Here is a 15,379-nt window from a genome sequence, read left to right on the forward strand (position 1 = left end):
AATTTTGAAAGCGGCGGATGGTAAACTTTCCACGCGTGTGTACCACAAGCCGACCAGTACCACGCGCTATTTACACTTTAAATCCCATCATCCATTATACCAAAAAAGGGCTGTTGTCAAAGCGCTTAAAGACCAGGCCGTTCGCTTGACGACAGACCCTGCACTGCTCCAATCGGAGTTGCACAGGGTAAATGAGGCCTTGCGGTTAAATGGCTACCCGAACTGGATTCTCCGTGATAATAAGAAGGTTTCACGGAAACAGATCCAGTGCACAGAACGTGCCTTCGTCACCTTACCCTATATACCAGGGTTGACAGATATAATCCGGCGTATGTTGACCGATTTCGGTGTATCGGTTGGGGTCAAACCAGCAAACACCCTACGTCAGATTCTGTCGCACCCAAAAGACCCGCTAGATGCTACTGCGACAAGGGGTGTGGTTTATGCTATACCGTGCGGAGATTGTGACGAAATTTACATCGGTGAAACGGGCAGAAGTCTTAATACGCGCCGGAAGGAGCACGAAAGGGATGTGGGCAAGAATGATGCCAAGAAATCAGCGTTGGCAAACCATGCAACTACTCACCACCACAGCATTAATTTTTCTGCTGCACAGGTGTTGGTGAAGGAAACTGATTACCACAAGCGCAGTTTCCTAGAGTCTTGGAACATCCATTCACGCGCCAACACAATGAACGTAAAAACAGATGTTCTAATGCCGATAAATTATCGGGCGCTTTTACAGCACTGAGCTGTGTTATCATTGCGTGGTGCGAGTTTGCAGCCGCGCGATCTTCTTATCGCTATTTTTGTGTGTGTGTTTTGCATTTTGTCGCTTTATAAGAATTTTGTTCTCCAAGTTACGTCATTATCCTGATGAAGGCGTCTTGTATAGGACGTCGAAACGTCGATTATTTATAATAAAAACTGCTGGATGAGCAATACTTTGTTATACAGTATGCCTGGCAGCAATAGCCTATTTCATGAATTTAAAGGTCTGTACGGACCCAGCGTCCTTTCGCAGTTGCGGAAATACGTTGATCTAAGACGTACCATTGTGAGACACAAGATGCACCTTTTTTTCAACCATAGATGCCTTAGTGACAATGTGTTGCCGCGGTCGCTTCGATTTAGATCGCCTCATAATTCGGCAGCGGGTAAAAAGATAATGTGGAAATGCGGAATGGCCTTCATTCGACTGCGTATAGGCCTCTCTCACCATCGGATAAGGGAATGCTCTCAGCTCTCAGAAGAGCTTTTGCGCAGATTGGCCGCAATTCTATCACACCATCACATGTGTCGCTTTGAACTGTATGTTAAATCGGGTAACGAAGCCCTTCAACATCAACTCAAGATTAACACGGAACGTCACCTATGTTCGATTGCCCCAAAACGCAAGGAAGCCACAAATGCAACCGGAATGCTTCAAAAGAAAAATTGGGTCGTTAATCTGTCCAGCTATCAGCCGAAGGAAGTGGAGCTAAAGGTTCTGCAACTAGGAACCAACTTTGCAGTTGCACCAAAAACAGTTCCGAAGGCAAGTATGTTGGCCTGTGTTGAGAAGGGTATATATTCTTTGCCGATGCATGTTAAAACTTTAATACAAAGCAAGCTCGTCAATTGTATTAAAAGTCACAGGGGCAATACTTGTAATCTTACGACATCCGAGCGTCGTGCAGTCACAGATCTCAAAGCCAATGACGACATTACTATTCTACCCGCTGACAAAGGTAATAGTACTGTTATTTTGGACCGCAAGGTTTATGACGACAAAATTCAAGAGCTTTTGCACGACTCAAGCACGTACAAGAAACTGCCACGTGACCCGACCCGAAGAACGGAACTAGTTCTTAACAAGTTTGTTAGTGCTTTGCACAAGGAGAAGAAATGCATCTCCGATGCGATGTTTCACCACCTGCACAGCACAGATGGTTCTGCTCCAAGGTTATATGGATTGCCGAAAGTCCACAAGAAGAATGTACCTCTACGTCCAATTGTGTCGTTTATTGGAAGCCCCACTTACAACCTAGCCAAATATCTAGCGCGACTTTTAGCACCGTTGGTCGGAAACACGGAATTTACCGTCAGAAATTCTGCAGAGTTTGTGAAAGATTTGAATGCGCAACAATCATTGTGTGAAGACGAAACGTTGGTTTCATTTGATGTTACTTCGTTGTTTACCAACGTACCAATCGATCTAGCATTGGAGATAACGGAGTCGCGTTTACTCGATGATTACAGCCTTAAAGACAGGACCACATGGACTCATGAAGATATACATAGGGGGCTTGAGATTTGTTTGGAACAAACATACTTCAGATTCAGAGGTTCCTTTTACAAGCAAATGTATGGCACGGCCATGGGCTCTCCTGTGTCAGTGGCCGTTGCCAACATGGTCATGGAGTCTGTGGAGGAACGTGCCTTGCAAACTTTTACCACACCACCACGGTTTTGGCGACGGTATGTAGATGATACATTCTGTATCATTCATAAACACCGGATAACAGAGTTTCTGCGACATTTGAACAATGTGCAACGAGGAATTACATTCACTATGGAATTGGAAAGTAACAACAGTCTTCCGTTTCTAGATGTGGAAATTTTGAAAGCGGCGGATGGTAAACTTTCCACGCGTGTGTACCACAAGCCGACCAGTACCACGCGCTATTTACACTTTAAATCCCATCATCCATTATACCAAAAAAGGGCTGTTGTCAAAGCGCTTAAAGACCAGGCCGTTCGCTTGACGACAGACCCTGCACTGCTCCAATCGGAGTTGCACAGGGTAAATGAGGCCTTGCGGTTAAATGGCTACCCGAACTGGATTCTCCGTGATAATAAGAAGGTTTCACGGAAACAGATCCAGTGCACAGAACGTGCCTTCGTCACCTTACCCTATATACCAGGGTTGACAGATATAATCCGGCGTATGTTGACCGATTTCGGTGTATCGGTTGGGGTCAAACCAGCAAACACCCTACGTCAGATTCTGTCGCACCCAAAAGACCCGCTAGATGCTACTGCGACAAGGGGTGTGGTTTATGCTATACCGTGCGGAGATTGTGACGAAATTTACATCGGTGAAACGGGCAGAAGTCTTAATACGCGCCGGAAGGAGCACGAAAGGGATGTGGGCAAGAATGATGCCAAGAAATCAGCGTTGGCAAACCATGCAACTACTCACCACCACAGCATTAATTTTTCTGCTGCACAGGTGTTGGTGAAGGAAACTGATTACCACAAGCGCAGTTTCCTAGAGTCTTGGAACATCCATTCACGCGCCAACACAATGAACGTAAAAACAGATGTTCTAATGCCGATAAATTATCGGGCGCTTTTACAGCACTGAGCTGTGTTATCATTGCGTGGTGCGAGTTTGCAGCCGCGCGATCTTCTTATCGCTATTTTTGTGTGTGTGTTTTGCATTTTGTCGCTTTATAAGAATTTTGTTCTCCAAGTTACGTCATTATCCTGATGAAGGCGTCTTGTATAGGACGTCGAAACGTCGATTATTTATAATAAAAACTGCTGGATGAGCAATACTTTGTTATACAATCTGTCTTATATCGCACGCTTCCATTTGTTAGAATCAAATCTATCATTTGAAAAAAAAAACGAACAAACAATTAAATGCGTGAACGCAACGTTTGTTACTTTGATCTTTGAACAGTTTGTTTGTTACATGCAATATAATTGCCACTTAAACAAAATGTTGTCTTCGTGTCAAATGCTTTGGTACAAGCCATGCCAAACACTTGAAAAGAATTCAAAATCAGCTAGTTTGCCTGATTTACAAATCTGTCTCATTCAATCTAATACTTCGCACAAACTATCGCCCAACGTGGGGCTCGAACCCACGACCGTTGGATTAAGAGTCCAACGCTCTACCGACTGAGCTAGCCGGGCGCACAAGTTTGCAGTCGACACAAAATGGGTAAACCTTCCAAGCAATACACATCACACAGGCGTGAACATACGACAATGGCAAAGGATCGAACTTTCTGTTTTGAACAAGGCTGATGTATACATGCAGTTAACACATCGGCTCGTTGGTCCAGGGGTATGATTCTCGCTTTGGGTGCGAGAGGTCCCGGATTCAAATCCCGGACGAGCCCTTCTATATCACTTTTGGTCGCAACGTACAAGTATATTTTGAATGACTGGGTTATCGAAACAATCTGTCTTACATCGCGCGCTTCCATTTGTTAGAATCAAATCTATCATATGAAAAAAACGAACAAACAATTAAATGCGTGAACGCAACGTTTGTTACTTTGATCTTTAAACAGCTTGTTTGTTCAATGCAATATAATTGCCACTTAAACAAAATGTTGTCTTTGTGTCAAATGCTTTGGTACAAATCATGCCAAACAATTGAAAAAAAGCCAAATCAGCCACTTTATCGGAACTGCAAAATTTTCTTATCCAATCTAATACTTCGCACAAACTATCGCCCAACGTGGGGCTCGAACCCGCGACCTCCAACGCTCTACCGACTGAGCTAGCCGGGCACACAAGGTTGCAGTCGACTCAAAATGCGTAAACCTTCCAAGCAATACACATCACATAGGTGTGAACATACGACAATGGCAAAGGTTCGAACTTTCTGATTTGAACAAGCCTTATTGTATACATGCAGTTAACACATCGACACGTTGGTCTAGGGCAGTAGTTCTCAAACTGTGCGTCGCGACGCCCTGGTGCGTCGTTTCAATCTTCCAAGGGCGTCACAGAATAGTTTCGTTTCGTGGCTATTTGTTGTTGTATCAATAAACACAGCTTTACTAACAAGTTTCCTCAATAACTTTTATTTCCTGGTGCGTCGCAAGTCCAGAAAACTTTTCCAGGGGCGTCGCAACAACTAAAAGTTTGAGAACCACTGGTCTAGGGGTATGATTCTCGCTTAGGGTGCGAGTGGTCCCGGATTCAAATCCCGGACGAGCCCTTCTATAACACTTTTTGTCGCAACGTACATGTACATTTTAAATGACTGGGTTATCGATACACGTCTGTCTTATATCGTACGCTTCCGTGACTTACGATTAAATCTATCATTTGAAAAAACAAACCAACAATTAAATGCGTGAACGCAAGGTTTCTTACTTCGATCTTTGAACAGTTTGTTTGTTACATGCAATATAATTGCCACTTGAACAAAATGTTGTCTTCGTGTCAAATGCTTTGGTACAAATCATGCCAAACAATTGAAAAAAAGCCAAATCAGCCACTTTATCGGAACTGCAAATTTTTCTTATCCAATCTAATACTTCGCACAAACTATCGCCCAACGTGGGGCTCGAACCCACGACCGTTGGATTAAGAGTCCAACGCTCTACCGACTGAGCTAGCCGGGCGCACAAGGTTGCAGTCGACTCAAAATGCGTAAACCTTCCAAGCAATACACATCACATAGGTGTGAACATACGACAATGGCAAAGGTTCGAACTTTCTGTTTTGAACAAGTCTTATGTATACATGCAGTTAACACATCGGCTCGTTGGTCTAGGGGTATGATTCTCGCTTAGGGTGCGAGAGGTCCCGGGTTCAAATCCCGGACGAGCCCTTCTGTAACACTTTTGGTCGCAACGTACAAGTACATTTTAAATGACTGGGTTATCGAAACAATCTGTCTTATATCGCACGCTTCCATTTGTTAGAATCAAATCTATCATTTGAAAAAAAAAAACGAACAAACAATTAAATGCGTGAACGCAACGTTTGTTACTTTGATCTTTGAACAGTTTGTTTGTTACATGCAATATAATTGCCACTTAAACAAAATGTTGTCTTCGTGTCAAATGCTTTGGTACAAGCCATGCCAAACACTTGAAAAGAATTCCAAATCAGCTAGTTTGCCTGATTTACAAATCTGTCTCATTCAATCTAATACTTCGCACAAACTATCGCCCAACGTGGGGCTCGAACCCACGACCGTTGGATTAAGAGTCCAACGCTCTACCGACTGAGCTAGCCGGGCGCACAAGATTGCAGTCGACACAAAATGGGTAAACCTTCCAAGCAATACACATCACACAGGCGTGAACATACGACAATGGCAAAGGATCGAACTTTCTGTTTTGAACAAGCCTGATGTATACATGCAGTTAACACATCGGCTCGTTGGTCCAGGGGTGTGATTCTCGCTTTGGGTGCGAGAGGTCCCGGATTCAAATCCCGGACGAGCCCTTCTATATCACTTTTGGTCGCAACGTACAAGTATATTTTGAATGACTGGGTTATCGAAACAATCTGTCTTACATCGCGCGCTTCCATTTGTTAGAATCAAATCTATCATATGAAAAAAAACGAACAAACAATTAAATGCGTGAACGCAACGTTTCTTACTTTGATCTTTAAACAGCTTGTTTGTTCAATGCAATATAATTGCCACTTAAACAAAATGTTGTCTTTGTGTCAAATGCTTTGGTACAAATCATGCCAAACAATTGAAAAAAAGCCAAATCAGCCACTTTATCGGAACTGCAAATTTTTCTTATCCAATCTAATACTTCGCACAAACTATCGCCCAACGGGGGGCTCGAACCCGCGACCTCCAACGCTCTACCGACTGAGCTAGCCGGGCACACAAGGTTGCAGTCGACTCAAAATGCGTAAACCTTCCAAGCAATACATATCACATAGGCGTGAACATACGACAATGGCAAAGGATCGAACTTTCTGGTTAAAACAACTCATGTTTATACGTGCAGTTGACACATCGGCTCGTTGGTCTAGGGGTATGATTCTCGCTTAGGGTGCGAGAGGTTCCGGGTTCAAATCCCGGACGAGCCCTTCTATAACACTTTTGGTCGCAACGTACAAGTACATTTTAAATGACTGGGTTATCGAAACAATCTTTCTTTTATCGCACGCTTCCATTTGTTAGAATCAAATCTATCATTTGAAAAAAAAAACGAACAAACAATTAAATGCGTGAACGCAACGTTTGTTACTTTGATCTTTGAACAGTTTGTTTGTTACATGCAATATAATTGCCACTTAAACAAAATGTTGTCTTCGTGTCAAATGCTTTGGTACAAGCCATGCCAAACACTTGAAAAGAATTCCAAATCAGCTAGTTTGCCTGATTTACAAATCTGTCTCATCCAATCAAATACTTCGCACAAACTATCGCCCAACGTGGGGCTCGAACCCACGACCGTTGGATTAAGAGTCCAACGCTCTACCGACTGAGCTAGCCGGGCGCACAAGATTGCAGTCGACACAAAATGGGTAAACCTTCCAAGCAATACACATCACACAGGCGTGAACATACGTTAATGGCAAAGGATCGAACTTTCTGGTTAAAACAATTCTTGTTTATACGTGCAGTTGACACATCGGCTCGTTGGTCTAGGGCAGTAGTTCTCAAACTGTGCGTCGCGACGCCCTGGTGCGTCGTTTCAATCTTTCAAGGGCGTCACAGAATAGTTTCGTTTCGTGGCTTTTTGTTGTTGTATCAATAAACACAGCTTTAATAACAAGTCTCCTCAATAACTTTTATTTCCTGGTGCGTCGCAAGTCCAGAAAACTTTTCCAGGGGCGTCGCAACAACAAAAAGTTTGAGAACCACTGGTCTAGGGGTATGATTCTCGCTTAGGGTGCGAGAGGTCCCGGGTTCAAATCCCGGACGAGCCCTTCTATAACACTTTTGGTCGCAACGTACAAGTACATTTTAAATGACTGGGTTATCGATACACGTCTGTCTTATATTGTACGCTTCCGTGCCTTACAATCAAATCTATCATTTGAAAAAAACAAACCAACAATTAAATGCGTGAACGCAAGGTTTCTTACTTCGATCTTTGAACAGTTTGTTTGTTACATGCAATATAATTGCCACTTAAACAAAATGTTGTCTTCGTGTCAAATGCTTTGGTACAAGCCATGCCAAACACTTGAAAAGAATTCCAAATCAGCTAGTTTGCCTGATTTACAAATCTGTCTCATCCAATCTAATACTTCGCACAAACTATCGCCCAACGGGGGGCTCTAACCCACGACCGTTGGATTAAGAGTCCAACGCTCTACCGACTGAGCTAGCCGGGCGCACAAGGTTGCAGTCGACTCAAAATGCGTAAACCTTCCAAGCAATACACATCACATAGGTGTGAACATACGACAATGGCAAAGGTTCGAACTTTCTGTTTTGAACAATCCTTATGTATACATGCAGTTAACACATCGGCTCGTTGGTCCAGGGGTATGATTCTCGCTTTGGGTGCGAGTAGTCCCGGGTTCAAATCCCGGACGAGCCCTTCTAGAACACTTTTGGTCGCAACGTACAAGTACATTTTAAATGACTGGGTAATCGATACACGTCTGTCTTATATTGTACGCTTCCGTGCCTTACAATCAAATCTATCATTTGAAAAAACAAACCAACAATTAAATGCGTGAACGCAAGGTTTCTTACTTCGGTCTTTGAACAGTTTGTTTGTTACATGCAATATAATTGCCACTTAAACAAAATGTTGTCTTCGTGTCAAATGCTTTGGTACAAGCCATGCCAAACACTTGAAAAGAATTCCAAATCAGCTAGTTTGCCTGATTTACAAATCTGTCTCATCCAATCTAATACTTCGCACAAAATATCGCCCAACGTGGGGCTCGAACCCATGACCATTGGATTAAGAGTCCAACGCTCTACCGACTGAGCTAGCCGGGCGCACAAGGTTGCAGTCGACTCAAAATGCGTAAATCTTCCAAGCAATACACATCACATAGGTGTGAACATACGACAATGGCAAAGGATCGAACTTTCTGTTTTGAACAAGCCTGATGTATACATGCAGTTAACACATCGGCTCGTTGGTCTAGGGGTATGATTCTCGCTTTGGGTGCGAGAGGTCCCGGGTTCAAATCCCGGACGAGCCCTTCTAGAACACTTTTGGTCGCAACGTACAAGTACATTTTAAATTACTGGGTAATCGATACAATCTGTCTTATATCGCACGCTTCCATTTGTTAGAATCAAATCTATCATTTGAAAAAACGAACAAACAATTAAATGCGTGAACGCAACGTTTCATACTTTGATCTTTAAACAGTTTGTTTTTTCAATGCAATATAATAGCCACTTAAACAAAATGTTGTCTTTGTGTCAAATGCTTTGGTATAAATCATGCCAAACAATTGAAAAAAAGCCAAATCAGCCACTTTATCGGAACTGCAAATTTTTCTTATCCAATTTAATACTTCGCACAAAATATCGCCCAACGTGGGGCTCGAACCCACGACCTCCAACGCTCTACCGACTGAGCTAGCCGGGCGCACAAGGTTGCAGTCGACTCAAAATGCGTAAACCTTCCAAGCAATACATATCACATAGGCGTGAACATACGACAATGGCAAAGGATCGAACTTTCTGGTTAAAACAACTCTTGTTTATACGTGCAGTTGACACATCGGCTCGTTGGTCTAGGGGTATGATTCTCGCTTAGGGTGCGAGAGGTTCCGGGTTCAAATCCCGGACGAGCCCTTCTAGAACACTTTTGGTCGCAACGTACAAGTACATTTTAAATGACTGGGTAATCGATACACGTCTGTCTTATATTGTACGCTTCCGTGCCTTACAATCAAATCTATCATTTGAAAACACAAACCAACAATTAAATGCGTGAACGCAAGGTTTCTTACTTCGATCTTTGAACAGTTTGTTTGTTCAATGCAATATAATTGCCACTTAAACAAAATGTTGTCTTCGTGTCAAATGCTTTGGTACAAGCCATGCCAAACACTTGAAAAAAATTCCAAATCAGCTGGTTTGCCTGATTTACAAATCTGTCTCATCCAATCTTATACTTCGCACAAAATATCGCCCAACGTGGGGCTCGAACCGACGACCGTTGGATTAAGAGTCCAACGCTCTACCGACTGAGCTAGCCGGGCGCACAAGGTTGCAGTCGACTCAAAATGCGTAAACCTTCCAAGCAATACATATCACATAGGTGTGAACATACGACAATGGCAAAGGTTCGAACTTTCTGTTTTGAACAATCCTTATGTATACATGCAGTTAACACATCGGCTCGTTGGTCCAGGGGTATGATTCTCGCTTTGGGTGCGAGTAGTCCCGGGTTCAAATCCCGGACGAGCCCTTCTAGAACACTTTTGGTCGCAACGTACAAGTACATTTTAAATGACTGGGTAATCGATACACGTCTGTCTTATATTGTACGCTTCCGTGCCTTACAATCAAATCTATCATTTGAAAAAACAAACCAACAATTAAATGCGTGAACGCAAGGTTTCTTACTTCGGTCTTTGAACAGTTTGTTTGTTACATGCAATATAATTGCCACTTAAACAAAATGTTGTCTTCGTGTCAAATGCTTTGGTACAAGCCATGCCAAACACTTGAAAAGAATTCCAAATCAGCTAGTTTGCCTGATTTACAAATCTGTCTCATCCAATCTAATACTTCGCACAAAATATCGCCCAACGTGGGGCTCGAACCCATGACCATTGGATTAAGAGTCCAACGCTCTACCGACTGAGCTAGCCGGGCGCACAAGGTTGCAGTCGACTCAAAATGCGTAAATCTTCCAAGCAATACACATCACATAGGTGTGAACATACGACAATGGCAAAGGATCGAACTTTCTGTTTTGAACAAGCCTGATGTATACATGCAGTTAACACATCGGCTCGTTGGTCTAGGGGTATGATTCTCGCTTTGGGTGCGAGAGGTCCCGGGTTCAAATCCCGGACGAGCCCTTCTAGAACACTTTTGGTCGCAACGTACAAGTACATTTTAAATTACTGGGTAATCGATACAATCTGTCTTATATCGCACGCTTCCATTTGTTAGAATCAAATCTATCATTTGAAAAAACGAACAAACAATTAAATGCGTGAACGCAACGTTTCATACTTTGATCTTTAAACAGTTTGTTTTTTCAATGCAATATAATAGCCACTTAAACAAAATGTTGTCTTTGTGTCAAATGCTTTGGTATAAATCATGCCAAACAATTGAAAAAAAGCCAAATCAGCCACTTTATCGGAACTGCAAATTTTTCTTATCCAATTTAATACTTCGCACAAAATATCGCCCAACGTGGGGCTCGAACCCACGACCTCCAACGCTCTACCGACTGAGCTAGCCGGGCGCACAAGGTTGCAGTCGACTCAAAATGCGTAAACCTTCCAAGCAATACATATCACATAGGCGTGAACATACGACAATGGCAAAGGATCGAACTTTCTGGTTAAAACAACTCTTGTTTATACGTGCAGTTGACACATCGGCTCGTTGGTCTAGGGGTATGATTCTCGCTTTGGGTGCGAGAGGTTCCGGGTTCAAATCCCGGACGAGCCCTTCTAGAACACTTTTGGTCGCAACGTACAAGTACATTTTAAATGACTGGGTAATCGATACACGTCTGTCTTATATTGTACGCTTCCGTGCCTTACAATCAAATCTATCATTTGAAAACACAAACCAACAATTAAATGCGTGAACGCAAGGTTTCTTACTTCGATCTTTGAACAGTTTGTTTGTTCAATGCAATATAATTGGCACTTAAACAAAATGTTGTCTTCGTGTCAAATGCTTTGGTACAAGCCATGCCAAACACTTGAAAAAAATTCCAAATCAGCTGGTTTGCCTGATTTACAAATCTGTCTCATCCAATCTAATACTTCGCACAAAATATCGCCCAACGTGGGGCTCGAACCGACGACCGTTGGATTAAGAGTCCAACGCTCTACCGACTGAGCTAGCCGGGCGCACAAGGTTGCAGTCGACTCAAAATGCGTAAACCTTCCAAGCAATACATATCACATAGGCGTGAACATACGACAATGGCAAAGGATCGAACTTTCTGTTTTGAACAAGCCTTATGTATACATGCAGTTAACACATCGGCTCGTTGGTCTAGGGGTATGATTCTCGCTTTGGGTGCGAGAGGTCCCGGGTTCAAATCCCGGACAAGCCCTTCTAGAACACTTTTGGTCGCAACGTACAAGTACATTTTAAATTACTGGGTAATCGATACACGTCTGTCTTATATCGCACGCTTCCATTTGTTAAAATCAAATCTATCATTTGAAAAAACGAACAAACAATTAAATGCGTGAACGCAACGTTTCATACTTTGATCTTTAAACAGTTTGTTTTTTCAATGCAATATAATAGCCACTTAAACAAAATGTTGTCTTTGTGTCAAATGCTTTGGTACAAATCATGCCAAACAATTGAAAAAAAGCCAAATAAGCCACTTTATCGGAACTGCAAATTTTTCTTATCCAATTTAATACTTCGCACAAAATATCGCCCAACGTGGGGATCGAACCCACGACCTCCAACGCTCTACCGACTGAGCTAGCCGGGCGCACAAGGTTGCAGTCGACTCAAAATGCGTAAACCTTCCAAGCAATACATATCACATAGGCGTGAACATACGACAATGGCAAAGGATCGAACTTTCTGGTTAAAACAACTCTTGTTTATACGTGCAGTTGACACATCGGCTCGTTGGTCTAGGGGTATGATTCTCGCTTAGGGTGCGAGAGGTTCCGGGTTCAAATCCCGGACGAGCCCTTCTAGAACACTTTTGGTCGCAACGTACAAGTACATTTTAAATGACTGGGTAATCGATACACATCTGTCTTATATTGTACGCTTCCGTGCCTTACAATCAAATCTATCATTTGAAAAAACAAACCAACAATTAAATGCGTGAACGCAAGGTTTCTTACTTCGATCTTTGAACAGTTTGTTTGTACAATGCAATATAATTGCCACTTAAACAAAATGTTGTCTTCGTGTCAAATGCTTTGGTACAAGCCATGCCAACCACTTGAAAAGAATTCCAAATCAGCTGGTTTGCCTGATTTACAAATCTGTCTCATCCAATCTAATACTTCGCACAAAATATCGCCCAACGTGGGGCTCGAACCCACGACCGTTGGATTAAGAGTCCAACGCTCTACCGACTGAGCTAGCCGGGCGCACAAGGTTGCAGTCGACTCAAAATGCGTAAACCTTCCAAGCAATACACATCACATAGGTGTGAACATACGACAATGGCAAAGGTTCGAACTTTCTGTTTTGAACAAGCCTCATGTATACATGCAGTTAACACATCGGCTCGTTGGTCTAGGGGTATGATTCTCGCTTTGGGTGCGAGAGTTCCCGGGTTCAAATCCCGGACGAGCCCTTCTATAACACTTTTGGTCGCAACGTACAAGTATATTTTGAATGACTGGGTTATCGAAACAATCTGTCTTATATCGCACGCTTCCATTTGTTAGAATCAAATCTATCATTTGAAAAAACGAACAAACAATTAAATGCGTGAACGCAACGTTTCATACTTTGATCTTTAAACAGTTTGTTTTTTCAATGCAATATAATAGCCACTTAAACAAAATGTTGTCTTTGTGTCAAATGCTTTGGTACAAATCATGCCAAACAATTGAAAAAATGGCAAATCAGCCACTTTATCGGAACTGCAAATTTTTCTTATCCAATTTAATACTTCGCACAAACTATCGCCCAACGGGGGGCTCGAACCCACGACCTCCAACGCTCTACCGACTGAGCTAGCCGGGCGCACAAGGTTGCAGTCGACTCAAAATGCGTAAACCTTCCAAGCAATACATATCACATAGGCGTGAACATACGACAATGGCAAAGGATCGAACTTTCTGTTTTGAACAAGCCTTATGTATACATGCAGTTAACACATCGGCTCGTTGGTCTAGGGGTATGATTCTCGCTTTGGGTGCGAGAGGTCCCGGGTTCAAATCCCGGACGAGCCCTTCTATAACACTTTTGGTCGCAACGTACAAGTACATTTTAAATGACTGGGTTATCGATACACGTCTGTCTTATATCGTACGCTTCCGTGCCTTACAATCAAATCTATCATTTGAAAAAACAAACCAACAATTAAATGCGTGAACGCAAGGTTTCTTACTTCGATCTTTGAACAGTTTGTTTGTTACATGCAATATAATTGCCACTTAAACAAAATGTTGTCTCCGTGTCAAATGCTTTGGTACAAGCCATGCCAAACACTTGAAAAGAATTCCAAATCAGCTAGTTTGCCTGATTTACAAATCTGTCTCATCCAATCTAATACTTCGCACAAAATATCGCCCAACGTGGGGCTCGAACCCACGACCGTTGGATTAAGAGTCCAACGCTCTACCGACTGAGCTAGCCGGGCGCTCAAGGTTGCAGTCGACTCAAAATGCGTAAACCTTCCAAGCAATACACATCACATAGGTGTGAACATACGACAATGGCAAAGGTTCGAACTTTCTGTTTTGAACAAGCCTTATGTATACATGCAGTTAACACATCGGCTCGTTGGTCTAGGGCAGTGGTTCCCAAACTTTATCTACTCGCGTACCATTTTTTTGGTTCATGCAGCGTTCTCGTACCACCTACAATCATGTTAGAATTTAATGAATAAAAATGTTACTAAACTTTACTAACTTTACCTTAGTAACTTTGGCCTTCAGTAACCAAAGGCTCGTAAATATTAAACAAAACTTAGTCAAACTTTTACCGCCCTCGCTACAGTGCTACTGTCAACACAACTAGTAGCTTATTACAAAAACTGACTTTAAGGACTTATTACGTCGTAATAACAGATTCATTACGTCATAATAAATCTATTTCGTCACAAAGAAACCTTGCTTAACAGTTCAATGCGTCAATACACCAATGAATTAGAATTTAGTAGGAAATATAGTGTGAAATTTCACGCTCTACGTAATTTGTGTGAATTAAAACTTGTGTGAAATTAAGATCGTTTTGTGTGAACTTAATAAGTTGCTCGCGTACCACCTTGGAGACCTTCGCGTACCACTAGTGGTACGCGTACCATAGTTTGGGAACCACTGGTCTAGGGGTATGATTCTCGCTATGGGTGCGAGAAGTCCCGGGTTCAAATCCCGGACGAGCCCTTCTAGAACACTTTTGGTCGCAACGTACAAGTACATTTTAAGTTACTGGGTAATCGATACACGTCTGTCTTATATCGCACGCTTCCATTTGTTAGAATCAAATCTATCATTTGAAAAAACGAACAAACAATTAAATGCGTGAACGCAACGTTTCATACTTTGATCTTTAAACAGTTTGTTTTTTCAATGCAATATAATAGCCACTTAAACAAAATGTTGTCTTTGTGTCAAATGCTTTGGTACAAATCATGCCAAACAATTGAAAAAAAGCCAAATCAGCCACTTTATCGGAACTGCAAATTTTTCTTATCCAATCTAATACTTCGCACAAACTATCGCCCAACGTGGGGCTCGAACCCACGACCGTTGGATTAAGAGTCCAACGCTCTACCGACTGAGCTAGCCGGGCGCACAAGGTTGCAGTCGACTCAAAATGCGTAAACCTTCCAAGCAA

At 42.5% G+C, this 15,379-nt stretch overlaps 1 protein-coding gene and 25 non-coding genes across 26 annotated transcripts; 14 read left to right on the forward strand and 12 right to left on the reverse strand.

Annotated features, from left to right (window-relative positions):
* Positions 1 to 1,168: 1,168 nt before the first annotated feature.
* Positions 1,169 to 3,349, forward strand: LOC145223407 (uncharacterized). The gene is made up of 2 exons (XM_080089835.1): positions 1,169 to 3,295; positions 3,344 to 3,349. The coding sequence occupies exons 1-2, from the start codon at positions 1,169 to 1,171 to the stop codon at positions 3,347 to 3,349; spliced, it is 2,133 nt and encodes a 710-aa protein (XP_079945961.1).
* A 484-nt stretch (positions 3,350 to 3,833) lies between these two features.
* Trnak-cuu (transfer RNA lysine (anticodon CUU)) lies at positions 3,834 to 3,906 on the reverse strand. Its single transcript has one exon. It is a non-coding gene; the product is annotated as a tRNA-Lys (tRNA).
* Positions 3,907 to 4,043: 137 nt separating this feature from the next.
* Positions 4,044 to 4,115, forward strand: Trnap-ugg (transfer RNA proline (anticodon UGG)). Its single transcript has one exon. It is a non-coding gene; the product is annotated as a tRNA-Pro (tRNA).
* Positions 4,116 to 5,281: 1,166 nt separating this feature from the next.
* On the reverse strand, positions 5,282 to 5,354 carry Trnak-cuu (transfer RNA lysine (anticodon CUU)). Its single transcript has one exon. It is a non-coding gene; the product is annotated as a tRNA-Lys (tRNA).
* A 137-nt stretch (positions 5,355 to 5,491) lies between these two features.
* On the forward strand, positions 5,492 to 5,563 carry Trnap-agg (transfer RNA proline (anticodon AGG)). The gene has a single exon. It is a non-coding gene; the product is annotated as a tRNA-Pro (tRNA).
* Positions 5,564 to 5,904: 341 nt separating this feature from the next.
* Trnak-cuu (transfer RNA lysine (anticodon CUU)) lies at positions 5,905 to 5,977 on the reverse strand. Its single transcript has one exon. It is a non-coding gene; the product is annotated as a tRNA-Lys (tRNA).
* Positions 5,978 to 6,720: 743 nt separating this feature from the next.
* Positions 6,721 to 6,792, forward strand: Trnap-agg (transfer RNA proline (anticodon AGG)). The gene has a single exon. It is a non-coding gene; the product is annotated as a tRNA-Pro (tRNA).
* A 340-nt stretch (positions 6,793 to 7,132) lies between these two features.
* On the reverse strand, positions 7,133 to 7,205 carry Trnak-cuu (transfer RNA lysine (anticodon CUU)). Its single transcript has one exon. It is a non-coding gene; the product is annotated as a tRNA-Lys (tRNA).
* Positions 7,206 to 7,976: 771 nt separating this feature from the next.
* Positions 7,977 to 8,049, reverse strand: Trnak-cuu (transfer RNA lysine (anticodon CUU)). The gene has a single exon. It is a non-coding gene; the product is annotated as a tRNA-Lys (tRNA).
* A 137-nt stretch (positions 8,050 to 8,186) lies between these two features.
* Positions 8,187 to 8,258, forward strand: Trnap-ugg (transfer RNA proline (anticodon UGG)). Its single transcript has one exon. It is a non-coding gene; the product is annotated as a tRNA-Pro (tRNA).
* A 337-nt stretch (positions 8,259 to 8,595) lies between these two features.
* On the reverse strand, positions 8,596 to 8,668 carry Trnak-cuu (transfer RNA lysine (anticodon CUU)). The gene has a single exon. It is a non-coding gene; the product is annotated as a tRNA-Lys (tRNA).
* A 137-nt stretch (positions 8,669 to 8,805) lies between these two features.
* On the forward strand, positions 8,806 to 8,877 carry Trnap-ugg (transfer RNA proline (anticodon UGG)). The gene has a single exon. It is a non-coding gene; the product is annotated as a tRNA-Pro (tRNA).
* A 532-nt stretch (positions 8,878 to 9,409) lies between these two features.
* Trnap-agg (transfer RNA proline (anticodon AGG)) lies at positions 9,410 to 9,481 on the forward strand. Its single transcript has one exon. It is a non-coding gene; the product is annotated as a tRNA-Pro (tRNA).
* A 337-nt stretch (positions 9,482 to 9,818) lies between these two features.
* Positions 9,819 to 9,891, reverse strand: Trnak-cuu (transfer RNA lysine (anticodon CUU)). The gene has a single exon. It is a non-coding gene; the product is annotated as a tRNA-Lys (tRNA).
* Positions 9,892 to 10,028: 137 nt separating this feature from the next.
* On the forward strand, positions 10,029 to 10,100 carry Trnap-ugg (transfer RNA proline (anticodon UGG)). Its single transcript has one exon. It is a non-coding gene; the product is annotated as a tRNA-Pro (tRNA).
* A 337-nt stretch (positions 10,101 to 10,437) lies between these two features.
* Positions 10,438 to 10,510, reverse strand: Trnak-cuu (transfer RNA lysine (anticodon CUU)). Its single transcript has one exon. It is a non-coding gene; the product is annotated as a tRNA-Lys (tRNA).
* A 137-nt stretch (positions 10,511 to 10,647) lies between these two features.
* On the forward strand, positions 10,648 to 10,719 carry Trnap-ugg (transfer RNA proline (anticodon UGG)). The gene has a single exon. It is a non-coding gene; the product is annotated as a tRNA-Pro (tRNA).
* A 532-nt stretch (positions 10,720 to 11,251) lies between these two features.
* Positions 11,252 to 11,323, forward strand: Trnap-ugg (transfer RNA proline (anticodon UGG)). Its single transcript has one exon. It is a non-coding gene; the product is annotated as a tRNA-Pro (tRNA).
* Positions 11,324 to 11,660: 337 nt separating this feature from the next.
* Positions 11,661 to 11,733, reverse strand: Trnak-cuu (transfer RNA lysine (anticodon CUU)). Its single transcript has one exon. It is a non-coding gene; the product is annotated as a tRNA-Lys (tRNA).
* A 137-nt stretch (positions 11,734 to 11,870) lies between these two features.
* Positions 11,871 to 11,942, forward strand: Trnap-ugg (transfer RNA proline (anticodon UGG)). The gene has a single exon. It is a non-coding gene; the product is annotated as a tRNA-Pro (tRNA).
* A 533-nt stretch (positions 11,943 to 12,475) lies between these two features.
* On the forward strand, positions 12,476 to 12,547 carry Trnap-agg (transfer RNA proline (anticodon AGG)). The gene has a single exon. It is a non-coding gene; the product is annotated as a tRNA-Pro (tRNA).
* A 337-nt stretch (positions 12,548 to 12,884) lies between these two features.
* Trnak-cuu (transfer RNA lysine (anticodon CUU)) lies at positions 12,885 to 12,957 on the reverse strand. The gene has a single exon. It is a non-coding gene; the product is annotated as a tRNA-Lys (tRNA).
* Positions 12,958 to 13,094: 137 nt separating this feature from the next.
* On the forward strand, positions 13,095 to 13,166 carry Trnap-ugg (transfer RNA proline (anticodon UGG)). The gene has a single exon. It is a non-coding gene; the product is annotated as a tRNA-Pro (tRNA).
* Positions 13,167 to 13,698: 532 nt separating this feature from the next.
* Positions 13,699 to 13,770, forward strand: Trnap-ugg (transfer RNA proline (anticodon UGG)). The gene has a single exon. It is a non-coding gene; the product is annotated as a tRNA-Pro (tRNA).
* A 337-nt stretch (positions 13,771 to 14,107) lies between these two features.
* On the reverse strand, positions 14,108 to 14,180 carry Trnak-cuu (transfer RNA lysine (anticodon CUU)). The gene has a single exon. It is a non-coding gene; the product is annotated as a tRNA-Lys (tRNA).
* Positions 14,181 to 15,261: 1,081 nt separating this feature from the next.
* On the reverse strand, positions 15,262 to 15,334 carry Trnak-cuu (transfer RNA lysine (anticodon CUU)). The gene has a single exon. It is a non-coding gene; the product is annotated as a tRNA-Lys (tRNA).
* Between the last annotated feature and the right edge of the window lie 45 nt (positions 15,335 to 15,379).

Source organism: Phallusia mammillata, chromosome 4, assembly GCF_965637545.1.
Source record: "Phallusia mammillata chromosome 4, kaPhaMamm4.hap1.1, whole genome shotgun sequence".
NCBI classification, from domain to species: Eukaryota; Metazoa; Chordata; class Ascidiacea; order Phlebobranchia; family Ascidiidae; genus Phallusia; species Phallusia mammillata.

Bases quoted from the DNA above. Each gene is read 5' to 3' on its own strand.
- LOC145223407 (XM_080089835.1), top strand. From the start codon at position 1,169: ATGTGGAAATGCGGAATGGCCTTCATTCGACTGCGTATAGGCCTCTCT.